Source organism: Eurosta solidaginis, chromosome 3 (genome assembly GCF_040869045.1).
Source record: "Eurosta solidaginis isolate ZX-2024a chromosome 3, ASM4086904v1, whole genome shotgun sequence".
NCBI lineage: Eukaryota > Metazoa > Arthropoda > Insecta > Diptera > Tephritidae > Eurosta > Eurosta solidaginis.
The window spans coordinates 217,999,247-218,020,226 of NC_090321.1; the positions used below are offsets into that span (position 1 = coordinate 217,999,247).

General features: G+C 36.1%; 1 protein-coding gene across 7 annotated transcripts; it reads left to right on the forward strand.

The window, feature by feature from the left end:
• Window positions 1-50: 50 nt before the first annotated feature.
• On the forward strand, window positions 51-18,141 carry LOC137245068 (galactose mutarotase-like). 7 transcript variants are annotated; one of them, XM_067775141.1, is made up of 8 exons: window positions 51-302; window positions 9,439-9,589; window positions 9,669-9,762; window positions 11,644-12,017; window positions 12,083-12,321; window positions 17,328-17,421; window positions 17,558-17,683; window positions 17,899-18,141. In XM_067775141.1, exons 2-8 carry the CDS (start codon window positions 9,479-9,481, stop codon window positions 18,013-18,015), a joined length of 1,155 nt encoding a protein of 384 aa, XP_067631242.1. In that variant the 5' UTR covers window positions 51-302; window positions 9,439-9,478; the 3' UTR covers window positions 18,016-18,141. The 7 variants fall into 7 exon arrangements, with proteins under 7 accessions (XP_067631242.1, XP_067631241.1, XP_067631246.1 ...); XM_067775140.1 differs by lacking the exon at window positions 51-302 and adding an exon at window positions 8,664-8,720; XM_067775145.1 differs by lacking the exon at window positions 51-302 and adding an exon at window positions 9,234-9,358 and having other exon boundaries at window positions 9,660-9,762.
• The last annotated feature ends 2,839 nt before the right edge of the window (window positions 18,142-20,980 follow it).

The window sequence follows — 20,980 nt, forward strand, 5'->3', positions numbered from 1 at the left end:
ATACAGAGGGAGGAGTAAATACAAAGATTAGGAAAAAGTGTAGAGCGGCGAGGGCAGAGTTAGACGGAAAAAGCTTATTAAAATGTTTGCAGATAGACCAAATTTAGGACGGAACAACGTCTGCCGGGTCTACTAGTTGTTAGTATAAATATTTCGTTTAAATTTAAACATACGTTGTGGTTTAGACACCAAGTAAATTTTGTAGTCTATTTCCATAAATGAACATTTAAATTTTTTCAACTGTTTTATATGCAGGAATAAAAAAATGGCTGCTACGGAAAGTAGGGTCGGATTTATTTGAGGTGTGTACATCAAGAGAGTTCAGAATTTTGGGTATTTTGTGGTTGGAAACGTTGCTATAGCAAATATAAGCTACGGATCGTGAGAAACTTTTTCAAATTTAACTTTTTTCTTTCCGTATTTTATATTTTTTTTTGTAGTGACAGTTGCTGATTTGCTATTCAATATTGAAATAAAAACTATGGGTTTTCTTGTTGTGTATTTGCAATGATGTTATTGTATTGTAAAAAATATGCTACGCAAGTATGCAATGCAATGATTCTAGACCGGGTTGGTGTCGAAATTCTGTATGTACAAAATTTTAAAAACAAAATTCTGCTTTTTAAAATTCTGCTTTTTTAAAATTCTGCTCTCTAAAATTCTGCTTTCAAAATTCTGTATTAAAAAATAATGTTAACAATGTTAAAGAGGTTATGCAATTATTTTGAAAAAGTGCGCCATGCACAGTAATTCTGCGTAGAATACCTTTCTGCCACACCTTCGGCCGCACTTTAAAAAAATTACCCTTAGCCGATCCAACACCCGCTACGCCATGCCATGATTCCGGAATTTTGACTTCCAGAATTAAACTTGCAGAATTTTGAAAAATCAGAATTTTAGAAAGCAGAATTTTAAAAAGCAGAATTTTGTTCAAGCAGAATTTTGTAATACAGAATAATGACACGCTCCCTTCTAGACCATTTGCACAAAACCCCGAACTCCCTTAGTTAAAAATATATTGGCAATGAAAATTAATCATGAGAGCAATTCGACAATCGCCTTTACGATTTTCCATGGCAATTATGGTTTGGAGACAAACCGTTTTCGGCACTGTGTCTACCGGAAATACCAATTACAAAGGATGAATATTAAAAGGCGTAGGATGTACTAAACTAAACTAATAACAAGATTAATCTATCAGCAGAGCAAGCAGCGTTGCCTTATTGCTTGCAACAATTTTTGTTGGCAAATTAACAACAAACCAGCTATCTCTGCTCTAATAGAATGCCTTCTCGCATAGTCAAACAATAAAGCTTACACATGCTTTTAATGAATTACTCTTCTAATTATTTATTTACAAACCAAACAGTTAGTTTGTAGTGACATCACGCAGATACTCATATATAATTCGAACTTTAGGGTGGAGTGATTTTTAAACGGTTTTATTTAGCTTGACTCTGCGTAGCGTTGTATACGAATTTTGTAATTGAAACTTAAGTAGCTTACCGATAAGCTACAAGCTTAAAACTTGGAATACAGTTTAGAACCCTATGACAATGCAATAGAAAAGAAAGAAAACTCCTCTAGGTGGCGCTAGGATCCTATTTATGGCCCGATTTGGCTCAAATTTGGAACACATATTACATACAGGCATACATACGTAGCATAACCTGTAAATTTGGTCTTACTTATACATATATGAAAATAGCATTTGTAAATGTATAGAAATTTGACGCGGCACACGCTTTTATTTATTTGTCTGATCAATGCCCTAGATTGATGAGGAGTGTGATGACTAGGACCTAGGGCCTACAAAATTATTTTCTAGACTTTATTATTAATCTTATTTATTGTAAGTATTGTTTTCAATAAAATCGTTTAACTTAGAAAACTTTGTTTAATTATTTTATTATATTTGTAAACATCTCTGCTTACGGTATAAGATTGGAAGTCGAGTGCTGTATGGCGGAATACTGGATGTAAGTGTAGGCGTAATATGTGGAGTGGTGGTGGGTGCAAAGGCAACGATGAAAAAGCAAAGAGAAAGGAAAGTAAATATGAGAAATCAAAACCGACATAATAAGGGTATGTTATCGATAACTACTGTCATCGCAGAGTTCGTTATCGTGTGTGTTCAAATCCCACGGTGAAAAAAATTCAAATTCAACTTTTTGATTTCCAATACACAAAATCGATAAAACTACAGTTGGGGATATCTCGTATTTCGTTCTCGTTAAGAAACGGTTGAGGGGTTTCGCACATTGATTTAAGTTCAGATTTTAATGTTTCGAGTCTTCATAGAGCAATCTGAGTTGGGACCGTTTCCAACCGATAGCAAAATTTAAATGTGTCTTCACCAATTGTAGAGTTATCGATTTTGGGCATTAGAAATCAAGAAATTCTATTTTAATTTTTTAAGTTTACAAGGCGCATTCCCTGAACTCTGCGCGGCACCCTTTAACAGTCTTCAATCGGGCCCAAACTTTATATGTGTTGTTATTGACCTTGATATTACTGTTTGCAAGTGTGAAATTGGACCACCTTAATATACATATGCATACAACTATGGTCACAAACAATACACGCCTAAGTCCTATCTTTTTATACGGGACTTAGGCGATTATTGCCACAGATATTTCTAATGACAACAACTGATTTATATGTGTTAAAAATGTTATCTAATTAAAATGTAGACAAGCATGAGAATTATGACGATATATAATACAAGTCTATTTGTCTAAATTAAGTCTTTAACAAAAAATAAATTAGTTAATGCATAGAAGCGTAGCACTCTCTTGCGAATATGATAAATACAGGTATTGCAAATAACTGTTATTGCTCAAGATATAAACCAAAAAACTTGTACTGAGGGTGTAGAATCATCTAGGTTAGAAATATTTACACCAATACGTTCTGGGATGCACTGACTATCAATAAATTGGTATATGTGACCCGGTCTTGAAAAGGTGGCTTATGACGCAAAAAGAAAAAAGAAAAAAGATGTTAAAGAGAGAAAAAGATGTTAAAGATAAACAATGTATTTCTTCAGGACGTTTATGCTCTTCTTTTCTTTTTTTGAGTCATAAGCCACCTTTTCATAGACCGGGTCACATATATTCATTTCTTCGAATTTAACTATAAAAATCTAAAATAATTATTTAGGCAGTTTACAAGGCCTACTATTTGTCGTATGTGTTATGGTAATCATGTTAATCAAATTTCATATTGAAAACAAATGAAACAATTTACAACTTGAAACTCTAATTATTTCTTAAAATTTTTGTTTGGTTTGGAATACTGAAATACTTGGCGTGATTTACCTCGGAGTACTTTAAGGTCGATCATCTCTTCCAATTTGCGTCGTGCTTTCACCGAAAAACTTTTTATGGCAGAAATGTTTGTCAAAGAGTGAACCCGCTTAGAAAAACTTGTTTCTAACTGAAACAACTTTTTTCTAAATGTTTAATGTTGCTTTGGTTTTTGTTGTTGTTGTATTAACGACAAAGACACTCCCCGAAGGTTTTGGGGAGTGTTATCGATATTGATTGTCCTTCGCCGGACATAGGTCTGGTACGTTCCCATAACAAAGCACCATTAAGTTACTAGCCCGGCCATCGCGGCAACGATTAATATAATCACATAAAGAACTCACCTGCTGAATATGTGTATTAGGGTGGGTCGATTTGTATGGACGAAAGTTAACCGATATGGCGCCATCGATTTTTCGATAGGATGTGGACTCAGGAAAGAAAGGGCCACTACGTATACCCAAAAAAACAATTTTAGAGCCTGCGAAATTTCATTTTTAATTTTTTTTTTTTTTTTTCAAAAAATTGTTATCGCCAACGTTTTTACCGGATATTTTTGGGTCGGACAGGGTATACATGAAAATTTTACAATCAAATGAATATTTTTTAGTAGGTCATGAAAAAAACCTTAAAAATCAAAGTCGAAAAGAAGTCAAAAAAATGAAATTTCGCAGGCTCGAAAATTATTTTTTTGGGTATGCGTGGTGGAACTTTTTTTTTCTGAGTCCAAATCCTATCGAAAAAACGATGGCGCGATATCGTTTAATAAATCGGATCGAGTCTAATGTGTATGATACATTCATATTTGTAACAGGATCACCCTTGCGTAGGTGAGGTTGACAATTGGGTTGCGGGAGCTTTGAGGCTATAAAGGGTTGTATTGCGCTTATGAACCCCTTGAACCAAATCTGCTTTGGTTGGGCCTTTGGTTTGGTAGCCGAAAAAATTAATTCATAAAGTAATTATTAAAATAAGGTTTTTGCAATAAAACTTGTTACAGTTTCGGTACCTGGTAGCAGGTAAATACAGGGGAACAAAAAACTGATTTGTATCAACACAATATTAAATTTGATGCGAAATTGAACACTGCGTTATAGATATCCTTACATATATTAACGCAGGCCCCAAGTTATGGTATCCCACTCATTACCTATCACATGCGTCAAGATTATTCGGATATCACATTCTCAAATTTATCATCTGATGTATCAGTATTTTCTTTTAACGGATGTGTAAACATCTTTAATCACGGTATGGGGGAATCCAGAATGTAAGCGTAAGCTTAGTGTAAGCATAAGCGTATACTTTTTATGTGCTCTAAAATATAGGGGAATATAGAATGTAAGTGCAGGCGTAGTGTATGGTTTTGGTATGCTGTATGGGGTAATACGAAATGTAAGCGTAACTGTAGTCATTACACTGTTACTTAGTGTGGAAACAATGCATATGGTAGTGATGATGTGAGCGAAATCAGGCAGCAAATTAAGACAAGGCAAGGAAAAGAAAGGAGAGGAAAGAAACGAAAAGAAAGATATAAGAGAAGAAAGGAAAAGTAAGAAACCAAATGTGATAACAAAATGGAAACCGGAAACGAAACCGAAACCGAAACTTGACGGCGAGTAATACATTTGTTATCGAAATATTAAAGGTATATCATCGATTAGCTATAGGGGTTTTAACGACGGTTTGTGTACGTGTTACCCCTTTATATGGAAGAGTTATCGGTTTGTAATAGGTGTGTTATATATTTTCTATCGATGACAAAAGTTCTCAATAGTTTGCCAAATTTTTATCGATGAAATATCGGTTTGTTATGGAAAATGTATGACATTATAATCTAAAATATTTTTCTAAAAGTTATCACAAAACTATCGGTTTATCCATTTTTTCTAAGCGCAGCCGAAGGCCGCCAACGCTGAATGATGTTCAGCGCAAAAACCTGTAGACTCCTCCGTCGGTTTAGAAGCGGGAATTTGTCGGCAACATATTCTGATAGAAGAATTTTTAATTCCGACTCCTGTTATGAATTATTACGCCAATTCGTTATCGGTGGTTATCGACTTGTAGTCGATATGTTATCGAAAATTTATCGCCTAGTTATCGAAAACCCAAAGAATTTGCTCACTATTAGCACCTGCCTCTTACATATATGAGATTATATTCATTTTCGTATTTACCTCCTAATTGCTTATTATATAACTAGTCTTCCCATATAAAATGAACAAATTTTAGAGATGCCGTTTTTTCAATGGCAAAAAAAAAATTGATATGGGAAATCTAGTTAGATATATACTTAACGATTAGGAGTTAAGTACGAAACTAGGTCTAACAATCTTACTGGTAATGCTTCTCGAAAAACAAATTATGTGGCCATAAAATCAGCTGAAAATGCCATTTTCTTTGGCGAAAGAGTGAAACTTCTCACTGCTATAATATAAAGATAGAATGCTACGAAAATTATTTCTTATGGAAAATTTTACAACGTGTCAGAATTTCAGGAACGTTTCAAGTTTGTACAATATACTACATATGAAAATAAAAATTGCTTCTTTTCCAGCATAGCTTATAGCGAGCACACTGCCGCCAGATTTTGTGTTAAAATATTTATACGTAAAATCACCGCTACAGCTTTTTTTTTAAATCACGTATTTTGAAACCATCTCAAGCTCAAGACCGAACAATGTAATGCAGTAGTAAATATCTTCTATGTATATTATCCAAGTAACTGGGCCAGTATTTTGTGTCATAGAGGCTTTCGCTTGACATCTACAAAATTTTCCTATATCAAAGTTTGGTGATTTGCTCTTGGTTGACACTTCTACGGAAATGCCCCTATAGAAATGGATACAACTCTGAACTTCCTTAGTATTTTATTTCGTATCATTTTAAATGAAATCGGTCATAATTAGTGAGTACGAGGTAAGTAGTATCGATACTTTTCCAAAAAATACTCGAGTATTTCGTACTCGATGCTTTTTTCCAAGTACTGAGTAAAGTATCGGCACTTTAGCTCGATACTTTTTCCCGATACTTTAACATCTGCCGATGGTGTACATGTTTAAGATAAACAAAGTTCAGTTCGTTAACACAATAACTTGAACATAAACTGAGTTCATCGATAATGAGGTAAAAGCTACGCATTTAACTTAGACCGCCTTTTGATAACGGTGGAATGAGACACGATTTCAGTACATTTTATCTTGCCATATAGTAGTAGAGTTTGCTCGTTCTGCTGTGAAATGCTGGACGAAGTTAGTAGCTTTTACAGCATCTTCGGTGATATATTGGTATTGAAAATGGAGGAAATCAGATTATATCCACACTCACTTTAAAAATGAAAAAAAGAATAATGCTTAAACAAATACTGATGATGTGGGAAAATGCAAAAGGAAAATCGTTCTAATCCCCATCTATTTGGTTTATTTCTCCACAAAACGGTTATTGACATAAAAAAATACGTAACGCGATTTACCTCGGAGGAGACCGAGCTTCTCTTCCAATTTACGTCGTGCTTTTTTTAATATTCCTTACAGATTGAGGTGACGAGATCTACATATTTTATGCCCATTCCGAACGTTATCTGCAAGGCAGTTGAATATTCACTGGGATGCTTTTTTTGGAAGAAATACACTCGGAGTGCTTGCCAAACCACTGCCGAGGGACAAGCCCGTTTAAACAAATTTTTTCTAACTGAAAATTTTTTTATAAATTCCATAAGTCGATTCTTTCAAATCATTTAAGTTTCGTCACGTTTCTCTTTAAATGCATCCTTTAAATATTTGTAAGAACACACTTATGGTTTCGTTTCGTCCAAACTTAAACTACCTTACTTGTTTTATTGAATTCAAAACATACGACGTCATTTCAAAAAAAAATAAAATTCTTCACATTTGGTAAAAATTCCGAAATACTCACATGGATTGAGTGTATGCGATACCTTTTACTGACTATGAGTACCAGCATATGTACTTTGATCTGAGTATTTTATATGAGTACCGGTATCGATACTTTTTCTAAAAGTTCTGTCACTAGTCTATATACATATATAAAAATCAAATTCTGTGTGTGTGTGTGTATGTTCGCTATGGAAACGTATTTCCCACATTTCAATCATCACCAACTTTTGGTTATAGGTTCCTTTAATCAACGGGAAGGTTTTAGGCTAAAAACAATTTCGATATATAAAAGGGGCGTTTCACCTCCCATACAAATGGAATCTTTGGTACTGCATAACTTTGAAGGTATACATGCCAGAATATTGAAATTCAGTAAGGAGTTATACGAGGTCAATTTGGAATTGGGAAATAGGGGTGTGGCACCTCCCATACAAATGGAATATATCATACTACATATCTCTGGATTTAGTAATGGTAGGATAATGAAAAATGGTAAGGAGCTATATGATGTTAAGTCCTAACACCTCCAGTAAAATGTGAAATTGGGAAAAAAGGGGGCGTAGCACCTTCCCTACAAATGGAATTTTTTACAGAACTATGGCTGCCTTACAAATTTAAGTTATTTTAACACCTAAAGTTTGACTGTATTGTTGAGTTTAGCTGTTATGCCTTTTGAAAGTTTAGTAATCTGCCAATATCTTCTATAAAATCAAATTCTGTGTGTGTTCCCTATGAAAACGTGTTTCTCATACTTCAATCATCACCAAATTTTGGCTGTAGGTTCCTTCGATCAAGGCGAAAGTTTTTCATATTTCAGAATTAAGAATTTTAAATTAAAAATTTTTTTTGGCTATGCGAACGAACTATCTTAGCTCCCAAAAATGATCATGTTAACAAAATCTATGATCCCATTCAAAACCAATTTCCTGCTGAAGTGACGAAATATAAATCGATCGACACAGTTACAGATCAAAATCAAATTGTAAATTATCCAATTGAATTTCTAAACTCTTTCGCACCACCTGGAATGCCTGCGCGTATATTAGAGAATCTGTGCTTTTCCCATGACCAGCTATATGTTGCTTGCTCTAGAGTTGGAACGCCAAAAAATTTGTTTATCTTTGCATCGAACGAAAAAACCAAAAATATTGTGTACTCACATGCATTACAATAAAAAACAATAAGAAAATGTTTTAAGCGAAAATTTCACCAAATATGAGTACAAAATTCAATTCAATTTAAAAAGCAATCAACTAAATTATAAAGGTAGTCATAATATACAAATGTAGAGACTTATTTTCAACAAATTTTGTATAATCGTGCATTATTCCTAAACCACTGTACAAACATCTGTATAAAGAAAGCAAAAAAGTAATTACATAACAAACACAGGTGCATATTTATCGAATTTAAAGCAATAACACAACAAATAAGAATTGAGAAAGATCGTTCAAGTTCAAGGCGTCATACGTCCAGAGATATTTGCGAGCACTTTGCTTGATTAAACACTCAATTGGTTCGTTATCTCATTACTTACTCATCTTCTCACTGCGGTTGAATGTGAATTGAAAGGCGAGCACTGCACTTGAACCATGGCGGAACGATACAAGGTGGTAGCATGGGACAGCTGATTATAAACTTTTTTATTTCGTTTGATACATCAATTTCCGGCGCAGTACGATTTTGACATTTGTCCATCGAATTTACAAAAACAAAGTCCATGGAATTTTTATTTATGTTTGTAGATATGTCACCATGCTGCCACCTTGTATCTTTCCGCCATTACTTGAACAAACAAAAAAGAGCAACAACTATTCGGTTGCTATAGTGCAATTTACCAAGTACCATGGCGGAACGATACAAGGTGGCAGCATGATGACATACCAACAAACATAAATAAAAGTTCCTTGTGCTTTGTTTTTGTAAATTCGATGAACAAATGTCAAAATCGTACTGCACCGGAAGTTGATGTATCAAATCAAATAAAAAAAGTTCATAATCAGCTGTCCCATGCTGCCACCTTGTATAGTTCCACCATGCAGTACTTTGCATACGGGGAAACAAAATTTGATTACGAAAAGTTGTTTAAAGTGTCGAAAGAGACATTTACTTAAAAAATAAAAAAATATTAACTTCCAATCTCGCACAATTTTGGTAAATGCCGCTACAAAAAAAATTTTAACAAAATCAGTGCGTAGAACCTAAAAAAAAATTAAGTTTTAAATTAACTGTAGCCGTGTTAAGATAAAAATTTTAAACGTATTCTATAACAAAATGGTTTGCGTGACGGAAGATACATTTGGCAACACAGTCAATCCTTTAACCAAAAAGGAAGTACCGATTAGGCGTTTCACGATCACCAACGATCGTAGAATGTCAATGCAGGTGAGGAAAGCCAAGTGAAAGATTAATTTGTGATTTATTTATGCGATTGCGTTGAGTAATTAACCTACAGTGCATTTAGCTAATAACTTATGGCGCTACAATAACCTCACTGAAAATACCCGATTCCCATGGCATGGTCGACGATATAGCGCTGGGATTTGATAATATAGAAGGTAAGTGAGAACGATACATAATAATATACCTAGTGGTACCAGAGCAAATTATATTGGCCATTGCAGAGCACAGCAAAATAGTCAGGTTAGTTACCGTGGGGTCATTTGCAGACGGTGGGAGCTCTATCTGCAAGGGCGGTGAAGTGGCTTAATGTCGTGGTTGTCAATACGCTCCCCTTCTATGGATTGTTGATATAATGGAATGATTGTAAATAACCTTTGCCCCAGCTGTTAGTTTCCCAACTGACATATACTCGGAGGATTAATGAGTGTTAAACCCATCCCAAGTTAGGGGTCTGAACTTCTTTAGAGATGAAGCCAATTTGTATTGGTAGGTCGTGAGAGAGTTCTGTCAGGACCTTGTAGCCAGGCGATAATTTTGGGTCCCGATCCATGCACCCATTTTAATGCGGTTCCAAAGCATATCAACATCCCTTGAAGCTCCCAGGCGGAACGATATGTCCAAGCCGCTACGAGCAATCCCAGGTCGATGACAGAGTGGGCTTTGGAATCCACAGCACAGCAGCCAACCATGACTGGAGATTGGAGTGTCGAAGGTGCTCTTCACGACGTAGGCCGTCTGGCACACTGTGATGCCACTGGATAAGCTAGAACAATTACTCCATCAAATGCGTAGAATATTGAACCAAAGAGTCCGTCTAGAATGTGCCTCTTCATAGATTCCATGCGTGACCTATATAGTTTCTATCTTCTCTTCGTCCCCACAACTCGGACAGAAAATATTCTTCGGGAGTCCTATGCGCTCGCCGGACACTCCCTTCAGACGTGGATTCGTTAATACCGCAATTAATGGAACTAAATTAGGCACCTAGCTCAGTGCTCACTTATGCTTGGACAAGTTTTTCTGAACTCCAGTATGGGTTCCAGTGTACGATCAGCAGGTACAATGTAGTATTTGTACGCTAGAGGAGGATCACCGTAACTCAGTTGCTCTATCTCCATCAGTTTAGTACCCTTCTCCGCTGTGACCTGTGACTCATATAACCGCTGTGGCACCACGAGGGGACAGTTGATTAAGCGCCCGTCTGTAGTCAACTGCTATCTTCGATGACGTGTTACTGCTTTGCAGGGCTGTGATCGCTACGTAAATTGCATGCATAGATATGGGATTTCTCAATAACAATCAACGACCGGCATACTTTATGGCTGGTAATTCCTAATTCAGAGTGATAAATCTTCCTGAGTAGATACCACTTCACCCAATGCCATAAAGCTTATTACTTTACTACAAAGAGCTTTCGGGAGGTAGTATGACAACAGCTTTAGCGCACCGGATCTAAGAACTAGGGCTGACTGGTGCTTAGCCGTAGAATGTAAATACCAAAGTGATATGAAACCCGGATAATACTCTGTTTTTATGTACCAATAGTAGTTCTCGTATGTATTTTCGCAATTTCTTTCACTTAAATAACGCTATCGTAATGAAGTTTGGCACACCACTTATTCCGAGCACGGGTCATCTTGCCACTAAAAGGAGGGTAATGGGAATATAACAACGCCCTCGATTTATATATCAAATATTTCCTACAAATGTATTTTTTCGATATTTCAATAGCAAAATTTTAACTCTTTTTTGATGAAACCTTATTTGGCCCCTAGTAGCAGGAAAAGGAGTTTCCCAATCAATACTCTCCAAAACATTAGGTTAGTGTTTTTATGTCAGTAACAGCAGCAGCTCGATGACACTTAAAGTTACTTTTGGATGTGAGTATTACTCATGTTTACAGTTTCATCAATTTACCTATAAAAGTTCACCCCCACTGGATATATAAATTCCGCTTTTACCTGAGATCTTAATACTTTTTGTAACTTCAGCTATAATTCAATATGTATGAATTTTTAATTTCACTCCTAACGTAGGCTACTTAACCGCAAATAATCCGTACATCGGTTGCACAGTGGGTCGCGTCTGCAGTCGTGTGGCCAATGGTTCCTTCATACTCGATGGTAAAAAGTATGAAGTAACTAAAAATTTCCTCGGCAAACATATGTTACATGGTGGCCAACATGGCTTCAGCAAAGTTATCTGGGAGGTTGATTGTGTGCGACCCGATGGCGTGGTTTTCAAATTTACCTCACCCGATGGTCATGAGGGTTTTCCCGGCGAAGTGGTCGCAACTGCTACTTATACCATAACCGAAGACAATTGTATGCGTTTTTGTTTAGAGGCAACAACAAATAAACCGACGCCTGTAAATATGACCAATCATGCATACTTTAATTTGGCGGGTCATGTAAGTTTTGAATTGTAATTTTTGGTAGATATCCTGTGGACTAATTTTGCATCATTTAATCTTAGAACGCGGGCAAGCAAGGTATGGCGGAGCATATTGTTAAGATCAAAGCTGATTGTATAACTGATATGGATGAGGAAACTGTGCCGAATGGTGAGATAATTTCTTTAGATAATCATCTATTGGATTTGCGCAAATTAACAAATGTTGGTGAGGGTTTGCGTAAGATTGCTGGTATCGCTAAGGGATACGATCATAATTATGTGCTCAAGTATACGCCGGGTTGTATTGAGAAGCAAGCCAAGTAAGTAGTAAAACACGAATGACCTAACGGTTATTAATAATTTTGTAACAATTTATACCAATATGCTTAAAATCAGGGAATAGTTAAAAATGTTGCCAAGAAAAATCATTTATATTAGTCTGTTCTTGTATGAGCGTGAATGTTTCGTTTTAAGCCAGAATACGTTCGTCACTCCATATATGTACATATATGGGCACAACACTATTATAAAATTCATTTGTTGTTGTTGTAGCGATAAGGACACTCCCCGAAGGCCTTGGCGAGTGTTATCGGTGTTGATGGTCCTTTTCCGGATGCAGATCCGGTACGTTCCGGTACAAAGGCCGACCATGTCGGGAACGATTTGGTATGACCACATCTGACCTTCTAGGCCATACCGCCCTCCCACCCCCTAGATCCATGAGCAGTATATTCTAACCCCCTAACGCGCTGGGGGAAAATGTTTCAGTAGTTTATTTCGCTAATAAAAATAAATAAAGCTTTTTAATATCTCAGAATTTTTTTCAAAAACGTCCTAGCTATAAAGATATAGTTCCACTCCTTTGTCGCCAATGTCATCATTTTACATAAACCTTGTTTTTCAGATTTTTTTTTGAAAAGGTGATGACATATCCTTAATAAAATAAACGTCCCAAAATAATAGTTTCTTTTGCAATAAATTTTATGAAAAAGGTTTAAGGGCCGCCCTGTAATGTAACGCAGGCCTAATCGCAGCGGGACGTACTGCTGTCACTAAGTGATTGATAAATTAAAAGGAGGTAACATCAAGAAGACGAACTGACCGACGAAGTGTCTGGCGCTTACATATCAAAAGGGTTCCTGTGGGCAGATACCAATCGAAATTTGAAAATCCAAAAAAGGAAGTTGTTTAATGTCGTGGTCAGAATGAAGCAGGACGAACCATAAAATTCGCGCCACCCTACGATTTATTCGGTACGATGGAGTAAAGGCTGAACAATATTAACAGCTTTAAGCAAGAAAGTTTTAAATCTAGTGTGTAGCGAAGTCATAGGACGCTTTGATCCTATTGCAGCATCAAAATTCGTATGTGCTGGCACGGGATTGCAAGTTACTTCGCATTTATTCGTCCTATAAATAAACAAGAATGCGGGGTATATATTGTACCCAGAGCTAAATGATGTCGTTATTGCAATGACCGAAATGGTGGAAGTAGCTCAACTAACTGCTCCTTGAAGGATTATAAAGATTTATTTTTACTTTTTCGACGCTTTTTTCTGTAAACATTTATCCTTGTCCCACATTTACACCGCACCAAATGCGGCATTTTGGGTAAACAATTCCAAATGTTACGCAATTCCTCATACAAATAGCGTTTCCGAAATGATTCATTTGATCGCATTTCGTACCATTTGGCCTGAAAATGTTATCCACTCATGCGATTCACACACGCTTTTGACATATCGCTACTAAAAGAAACCCCACAAAAAACTAAACGACGTATCATAATCTTAGTGCTGTACCAGAGTTAAAAATTCCCAAAGTGCCAGTTCTTCCAAATCTGCTTTGTATTTTTGATATTTCTTTGTAGGTGCATTTCCTTGCAATGGATTGGTGTCCTGGCACTTGAGTATTGCAGGGAAGATTAAGAGAAATGTGAATGGGGCCAATGTAAGCGCTTTCAAGTTACTCTTTTGAAAATACGCATTTGCGGTCAGTGTAAATGCAGAGCATTTTGCGAGCAGTGACTGAAAGCCATTTTCTCTCAAACGACTACTTTGCAACTGTAGAAATTATAGTAAATGATGGATCTGTTGTTATTAATTCTATTCACAATTTCAGAGCTATTGGGATTTAAAAATAAGTTTCGATCTGGGATTGTAAGAAATAGAACTGGCCCAGTATTATATTGAAAGTTGAATAAAAATACCCCAAAAAGAATTAAAAATTTTCAAAACATAATGTAGTTTAAACGGAAATACTTTTTCTGCATTTCCAAATTGCATTAACAACTAACACAGTTTATGTCAAAAAGAGTCAAATTGATATAACCTTTTTTTTGTTTTACAAATTTTTTAAATAAATTTTTCGTATTCAGATTTTTCATTTCTTTTAATTCTATTGCTGAGTGTAATAGCATTCTAGATATGCTGCCGTTTCCGCAAACTTTTAAAAATCGCTATGCATTAGTTTATCTTTGAAGAACGCCCTACTTCAGAATTTTATTCAAAAATTCCTTAACTCAGAATTTTATTGAATATTAATATTATTTTAGGATTTGATTTAGTAACGCCAATCTCAAAATTTGTTTCAAAGGCACTCCATATCTGCATAAATTCCAAACATTTTGAACAAAGCTGCCCAATCTTTCATGATATATTTCGGAGATACGGCGCAAAATCTGTTATAGTTTTCTTGAAACAAATATTTATTTATTGTTTATTCTTTAAGCCTTTGCATTACAATCCTTACAGACTAAAATATAAGATTTACTTAAAAATATTAATATTAATCTACTTATGGTTCCGCATGAATCCAACTACTTATAGAACTGAATACAGTATTATCAAAAAATTAGCTTTAAGGAGCGACAAGTCCAAAGCAACTGTGCTACTCAGGGAGTTGAACTCACGAATAGCGTGATTAATAGGGGCATTATTAGCATAGTTGGTTCTAAAGTTATCACCATAGAAAGGATGCAAATTCCGGAGAGTGCGTTGTGGGACATTGAAATGAATATTTTCCAACAAATATGGACAGTCAATGGACCAATTAATAATGTCATATGTGAAGGATAAGCAAAGTATGGATCTACGACTTTCGAGAGACTTCAAACTTAAGAGCATAAGACGAGCCGAACAAGAAGAGATGGGTTCTGAGAAGTTTAACGGCGAAGGGCGCATTGCAGAAAAACTTTCTGTATTCTCTCAATTCTGTTTATAGCTGTAAGATTACTTGGTCTCCAGATAAAAGCAGCATATTTTAAACGAGACCTGTTAAAAGATGTATAGAGCAGTTTGACAGTATAGGGATCAGAAAATTTCGTCTAACAAAACCAAGCATGGAGTATGACTTGGAAGTTATGTAATTTATATGGTTGGTAAAAGAAAATTTAGTATCAAAGATTACGCCAAGGTCCGTAATCTCACTAACGGATTGAAGATCACAATTAGATATACTATATTTTGTATTCAAAACGTTAACGGACTTAGCCAAGGTCATTCGAAAACATTTAGAGGTGTTCAAAGAGAGACGAGATTTCTCGCACCACAGATGTAGCTTATTGAAATCGTTTTGTAACATCACGGCATTTTCTGGTGCCCTAATTATTGAAAATAACTTTAAATCATCAGCATACAGTAAACACTTAGCAAAAGAAAAACAACTATCAATATCATTAATAAATAAAATGAATAGTAAGGGACTTAAAATACTTCCCTGGGAACCATCAGATGTCGCTATAAAGGGACTGGAGGATACGCCATTAATAGTAACAACACAATGCCTGTTGCATAAATAGGAACTTATCCACAGCAGAAATGAAGAATGAAACCCGATATGGCGCAATTTGTTAATTAAAATACTATGAGACGCTCTATCGAAAGCTTTTGAAAAATCTGTGTAAATGCAATCCACCTGGGAACCTTCTGAAAAGGCGTCAATGCAGTATTCACTAAATACAGCTAGATTAAAACTGCTGACCTATCAGCGATGAATCCATGCTGATAGGGAGAAATGAGAGACTTAACAGCAAAGCTCAACTTTGCATTGACCCCGTGTTCAAAAAGTTTTGAAATCGTAGATAGCTTGGATATAGGTCTATAGTTTCGGACATCATTCTTGTTACCGTTCCTGAATACGGGCGTTATGGAAGTGTGCTTCTAATCATCAATGAAAGTCCCAGATATAAGAGACTTATTGAATATCAGTCTCAATGGATTGATCAAAGCCGGACAACTTTTTAGCAAGACGGGTGAAAACCCGTCGACATCTGTTTGAGAGGAGGATTTAAGTTTATCAATGGCTATACTTATATCCTCAGAAGAAAGGCAGAGAGCTCCAAAATTAAGGGAAGTGTCCTGATTGATTGAAAAATTGTTAACATCCAGAGTAAAATTTGATTTGAAAAAACTGCAAATAAATTGGCTGCATCACTTGGGGTTTGTGCAGAATTGCCATCAAGGAAAACCCCTTTAGGCACGCTGGCACAACATTATTTAGTTCCAAAAAGATTTGGGGTTAGATTTTATGTTAACCTGAATATTACGAATATAATTATTGTAGAGAGATCTATTCAAATTATTAAAAGTCCTGAAATAGTGCCTATATTTAGCAAAGAATGTCTGATTCATGGTACATTTAAAGTTTTTAAGATTTTTGTTCTTCAGGTTCCTCAGTTTTCTTAAGTCCTTAGAGTACCACGGCAATTTGTAAGGTCTTTTCTTTCGTACCGGAATCCAAGCAGTTGTTGAACAAAATATATTTAAAAACTGAAAAACTTTCTGAGGTGTCAAGACTCCCAAGTAACTCCTCCCAATTTATTTCAAACAAGAAATTGTTAAAAGAGACGAAATCACACAAGGAAAAGTTAAAAGTTAGTCTGTACTCAGAAGCATCCGGGTAAAAATAATAAAAATTAAATTTTATAATCAGAGGTAGGTGATGCCTGTCCCTATGAGTAATTGGATTCACACACTCACTAACTTCCCAAAAAAATTTATCACTTACGAATATAAGATCTAGAAGCCTGTTAAGGGCATTGAAATATTCAATAATTTGACATAAATTAAGACTAAATACATTACCGATAAAGTACAATTCATGATTTGAAACAAGGTTATTAGGAGTGAGACCATAGTTAGAAGAGTTCTCAAGACGAGGTTATACTCCATTCAGGCCTCTTGTCAAAATAGGTTCGGAGATAAACCAGTTTCTACGATGTGCTATCTTCAGTGTCATATTTCGAACGAAAAAAGCATTTTATATTTTACTACCAACCATGTCGAAAAATGAACACAAAATTAATCAGTTTTATTACTCCCCTGCAGGGCATTCCATCCGCCTAGTGGACGCTGCATGGAAATTTCAAGTAATCAGCCCTGTATGCATTTCTATACAGCACATAATATGCCCGATTTAGAGGTGAGTATTCTGAAATTATTAACAGTTTATGCTAATTCCCTGCATAATTCTCCAATTCCTAATACACTAACAAACCAATCCCACATTTCACTTATCCTTCATTAACCTTAATATATTGAAATGACAAATATTAAAGAAACAGAAGGGTCGTAAAAAACAGAAAACACCTCAACCAATGATAAACGGCAAGGGACATAGTCTTTATGAGAAGCATGGATCATTCTGCATGGAAACGCATTGGTATCCGGATGCAGTTAATCATGTGAGTATCGTCTGGGCAGTAACTCGTGATGATGGGACGGATTTTCAAGTTCGGTGTACATACTACTTTAGCGGAACTGATTGGAAATGTGTGCGAAGGATGTGTAAATTGAGTTCCAGTCTAATGTTTACCGAACTTGGGAAGCAGAACTTAACTATCTTCTAAAAACATTTATTTAATACGCGTCTTGTTTTTTGTTTTTTTGTAACTTACAGGAAAATTTTCCATCGATCATTTTAAACCCTGGCGAAAAGTATCAACATGTTTGCATATTTCGATTTGGCGTTTATGATCCGAGTTGCGAACGACGTGGCAGCGGATTTTGTGATTAAAGTATTATCTTGAACATGAATGCAGAATCTTAACACGGCTACAGATTAGTGATATAAATTAGATAGCCAAAAATTGTAAATATAAATTAAAAAATATATATAATATTTAAATAAGCAGAAACTTAATTTGAGTTTCTTTTGTTGGTAGCTCAGCCTTGGAAGTGGGCGGTGCAGCGACTATTTTCTGTGAGTAAATCCAAACTCTTTACATATCCGCCCTTCCTTCAACATCGGTGGTATCGTGGGCAATACGGCCGCAGCCTGGACGACGATACGGCGTCGCGACGCGGGATACAGGCTTGTGAGTTATGTGTGCTCCAGCATTCTTACCGACTTTGACTTCATCTTTGGCAGCAAATACTGCTGTCGCCCGGCTTCCGCTGCTGTTGCTACATTTAGTATTCTTATTCCCTTAAGACATGAGTGGAGTGAGGAATTAATATGGGACGGGAGTCTGGCGAACCTCTTTACGGATGGATCTAAGCTAGACGGGAGAGTTACTAGTGATGTATTACACCCAGAGCTTGGTTATGGCGCAAAATTTAGGCTGCCCTTAGAATGCGGTAGATGGGATACTATCCGACGGAAATTTAACATCTACTTAGATGGGTGACTATCAAAGCGCTAAGCTCTGCAGCCGTAAGGTCCAGGGCTGTGAGGGATTCCATCACCGCAACTGCAGTGGCATCGTGATACTTTCTGATAGAAATGGTCTGGGTTACAGGGCATATTGGCAACTGTGATTATGATTTCTAGGCCCAGGTAAGCACGGGCGAATTAAAGGTGTCTGTCAATAGAGACCTTTCGATTCCGCTTGACACTTGTCCCTTGCTTCTAGACAACTGGACCTCGAGTAAGCTTACCAAACACTTGGACAAGGTAGAGCTATTAGGGTCCACTAAAGCTCCTCCCCACTATGGTTATTGGAGTTTTAACAGTGCACTGCTCAATGGGAGTATATGCGCTACACCTTAATATACTGGCAGCCACAGCTGGGCTGATATATGGAGAACAACGAGATGAAATCATCCAGTCACTTTATGCCCAGATGGAGACCACGACGTAGAAGAGAAAAAGGTAGGGTGAGGAACGAAGCGTAGAGAAGTGGAAAGAAAGTGGGAGAAGGAAAATAAGTAAAAGGGGGCAAAATAGGACGGCAAAAGAGGTGGGAGACAATGATAAAGAAAAGGAAGAATAGTTTCTGTGACGCTAGAGCTTCCCAAAGCTATATATAAGGTTGGGCAACTCTGATTACTCTAAAAGCAAAAGGCGAAAAGTTAGATTTCTCGGGTTTCGTAAAATTTTTAATGGCATTGAACTATTAAAAAATATGTGCTCAACTCACTCGTTGACTCCAGTATATTTCCACCAGCAACGAGGACGTTCCAGAAACAATTATCATCCGGCCTTGAATGATCATAAAAGTTTACTCGAAAAAATTTTCTTTTATGCATTTTCCAATTTCTTTTATTTTCGGTGAATATTTCCATACGACTGTTAGAGTCCGTCATACTTTGCACACATCTAAAGTTAAAGCCCCGTCACATAAGCAGTTTTTCATATAGATATGTTTAACGCAGTCTTATTCACTATGAGCAGATTGCACGTATTTTTATGGAGAACGGCAGATCGAGCGACACTCGCACATCTGACATGAAAAAGTAGCCAACTTCCAACTTTTGTTGCAGCAAAGCATAAGAAGAAGAATTTGATATTTGCTTTGGCTAAGGGTGCTTTCAAACCTTACAAGTGAAATTAATTTCTTACTCGTTGGTTCTTATTTTATTTTATTAAAATTTACTTCATTTCCCCTCCTTATGTTTAATTCCATTTACTTTAATTTTATCATTTTCCTTTTTTCTGTCTTCGGTGGAAGTAGGAAATGCTTTATGCACTGTCCGGAATTTTAAGCCTCGGTACTACACTCTGTTGCAGCGAAGCTCTCCGAGTGTAGGACTTTGTTTTATTTCATTCAATATAATTTTATTTTATTTCATTTTCCAATTTTTTTTTTGTATTTTTTTTTTTTAATTATCATATTTTATTATGAGTTATTGGTGGGCAAAGTTTTCCCACAGTTCCTTTTTATACTCAGTTGAGCAGAGCTCACAGAGTATATTAAGTTTGATTGGATAACGGTTGGTTGTACATATATAAAGGAATCGAGATAGATATAGACTTCCATATATCAAAATAATCAGGATCGAAAAAAAATTTGATTGAGCCATGTCCGTCCGTCCGTCCGTCCGTCCGTCCGTCCGTCCGTTAACACGATAACTTGAGTAAATTTTGAGGTATCTTGATGAAATTTGGTACGTAGATTCCAGGGCACTCATCTCCGATCGCTATTTAAAATGAACGATATCGGACTATAACCACGCCCACTTTTTCGATATCGAAAATTTCGAAAAACCGAAAAAATGCGATAATTCATTGCCAAAGGCGGTTAAAGCGATGAAACTTGGCAGATGGGTTGACGTTATGACACAGAATAGAAAACTAGTAAGATTTTGGACAATGGGCGTGGCACCGCCCACTTTTACAAGAAGGTAATTTAAAAGTTTTGCAAGCTGTAATTTGGCAGTCGTTGAAGATATCATGATGAAATTTGGCAGGAACGCTACTGCTATTACTATATATGTGCTAAATAAAAATTAGCAAAGTTGGACGAAGAACACGCCCACTTTTTAAAAAAAAATTTTTTTTAATTCAAATTTTAACAAAAAATTTAATATCTTTACTGTATATAAGTAAATTAAGTCAAAATTCAACTCCTGTAATGATATGATGCAACAAAATACAAAAATAAAAGAAAATTTCAAAATGGGCGTGGCTCCGCCCAGTTTCATTTAGTTTGTCTAGAATACTTTTAATACCATAAGTCGAACAAAAATTTACCAATCCTTCTCAAATTTGGTAGGGACATAGATTCTATGACGGCAACTGTTCTCTGTGAAAATGGGCG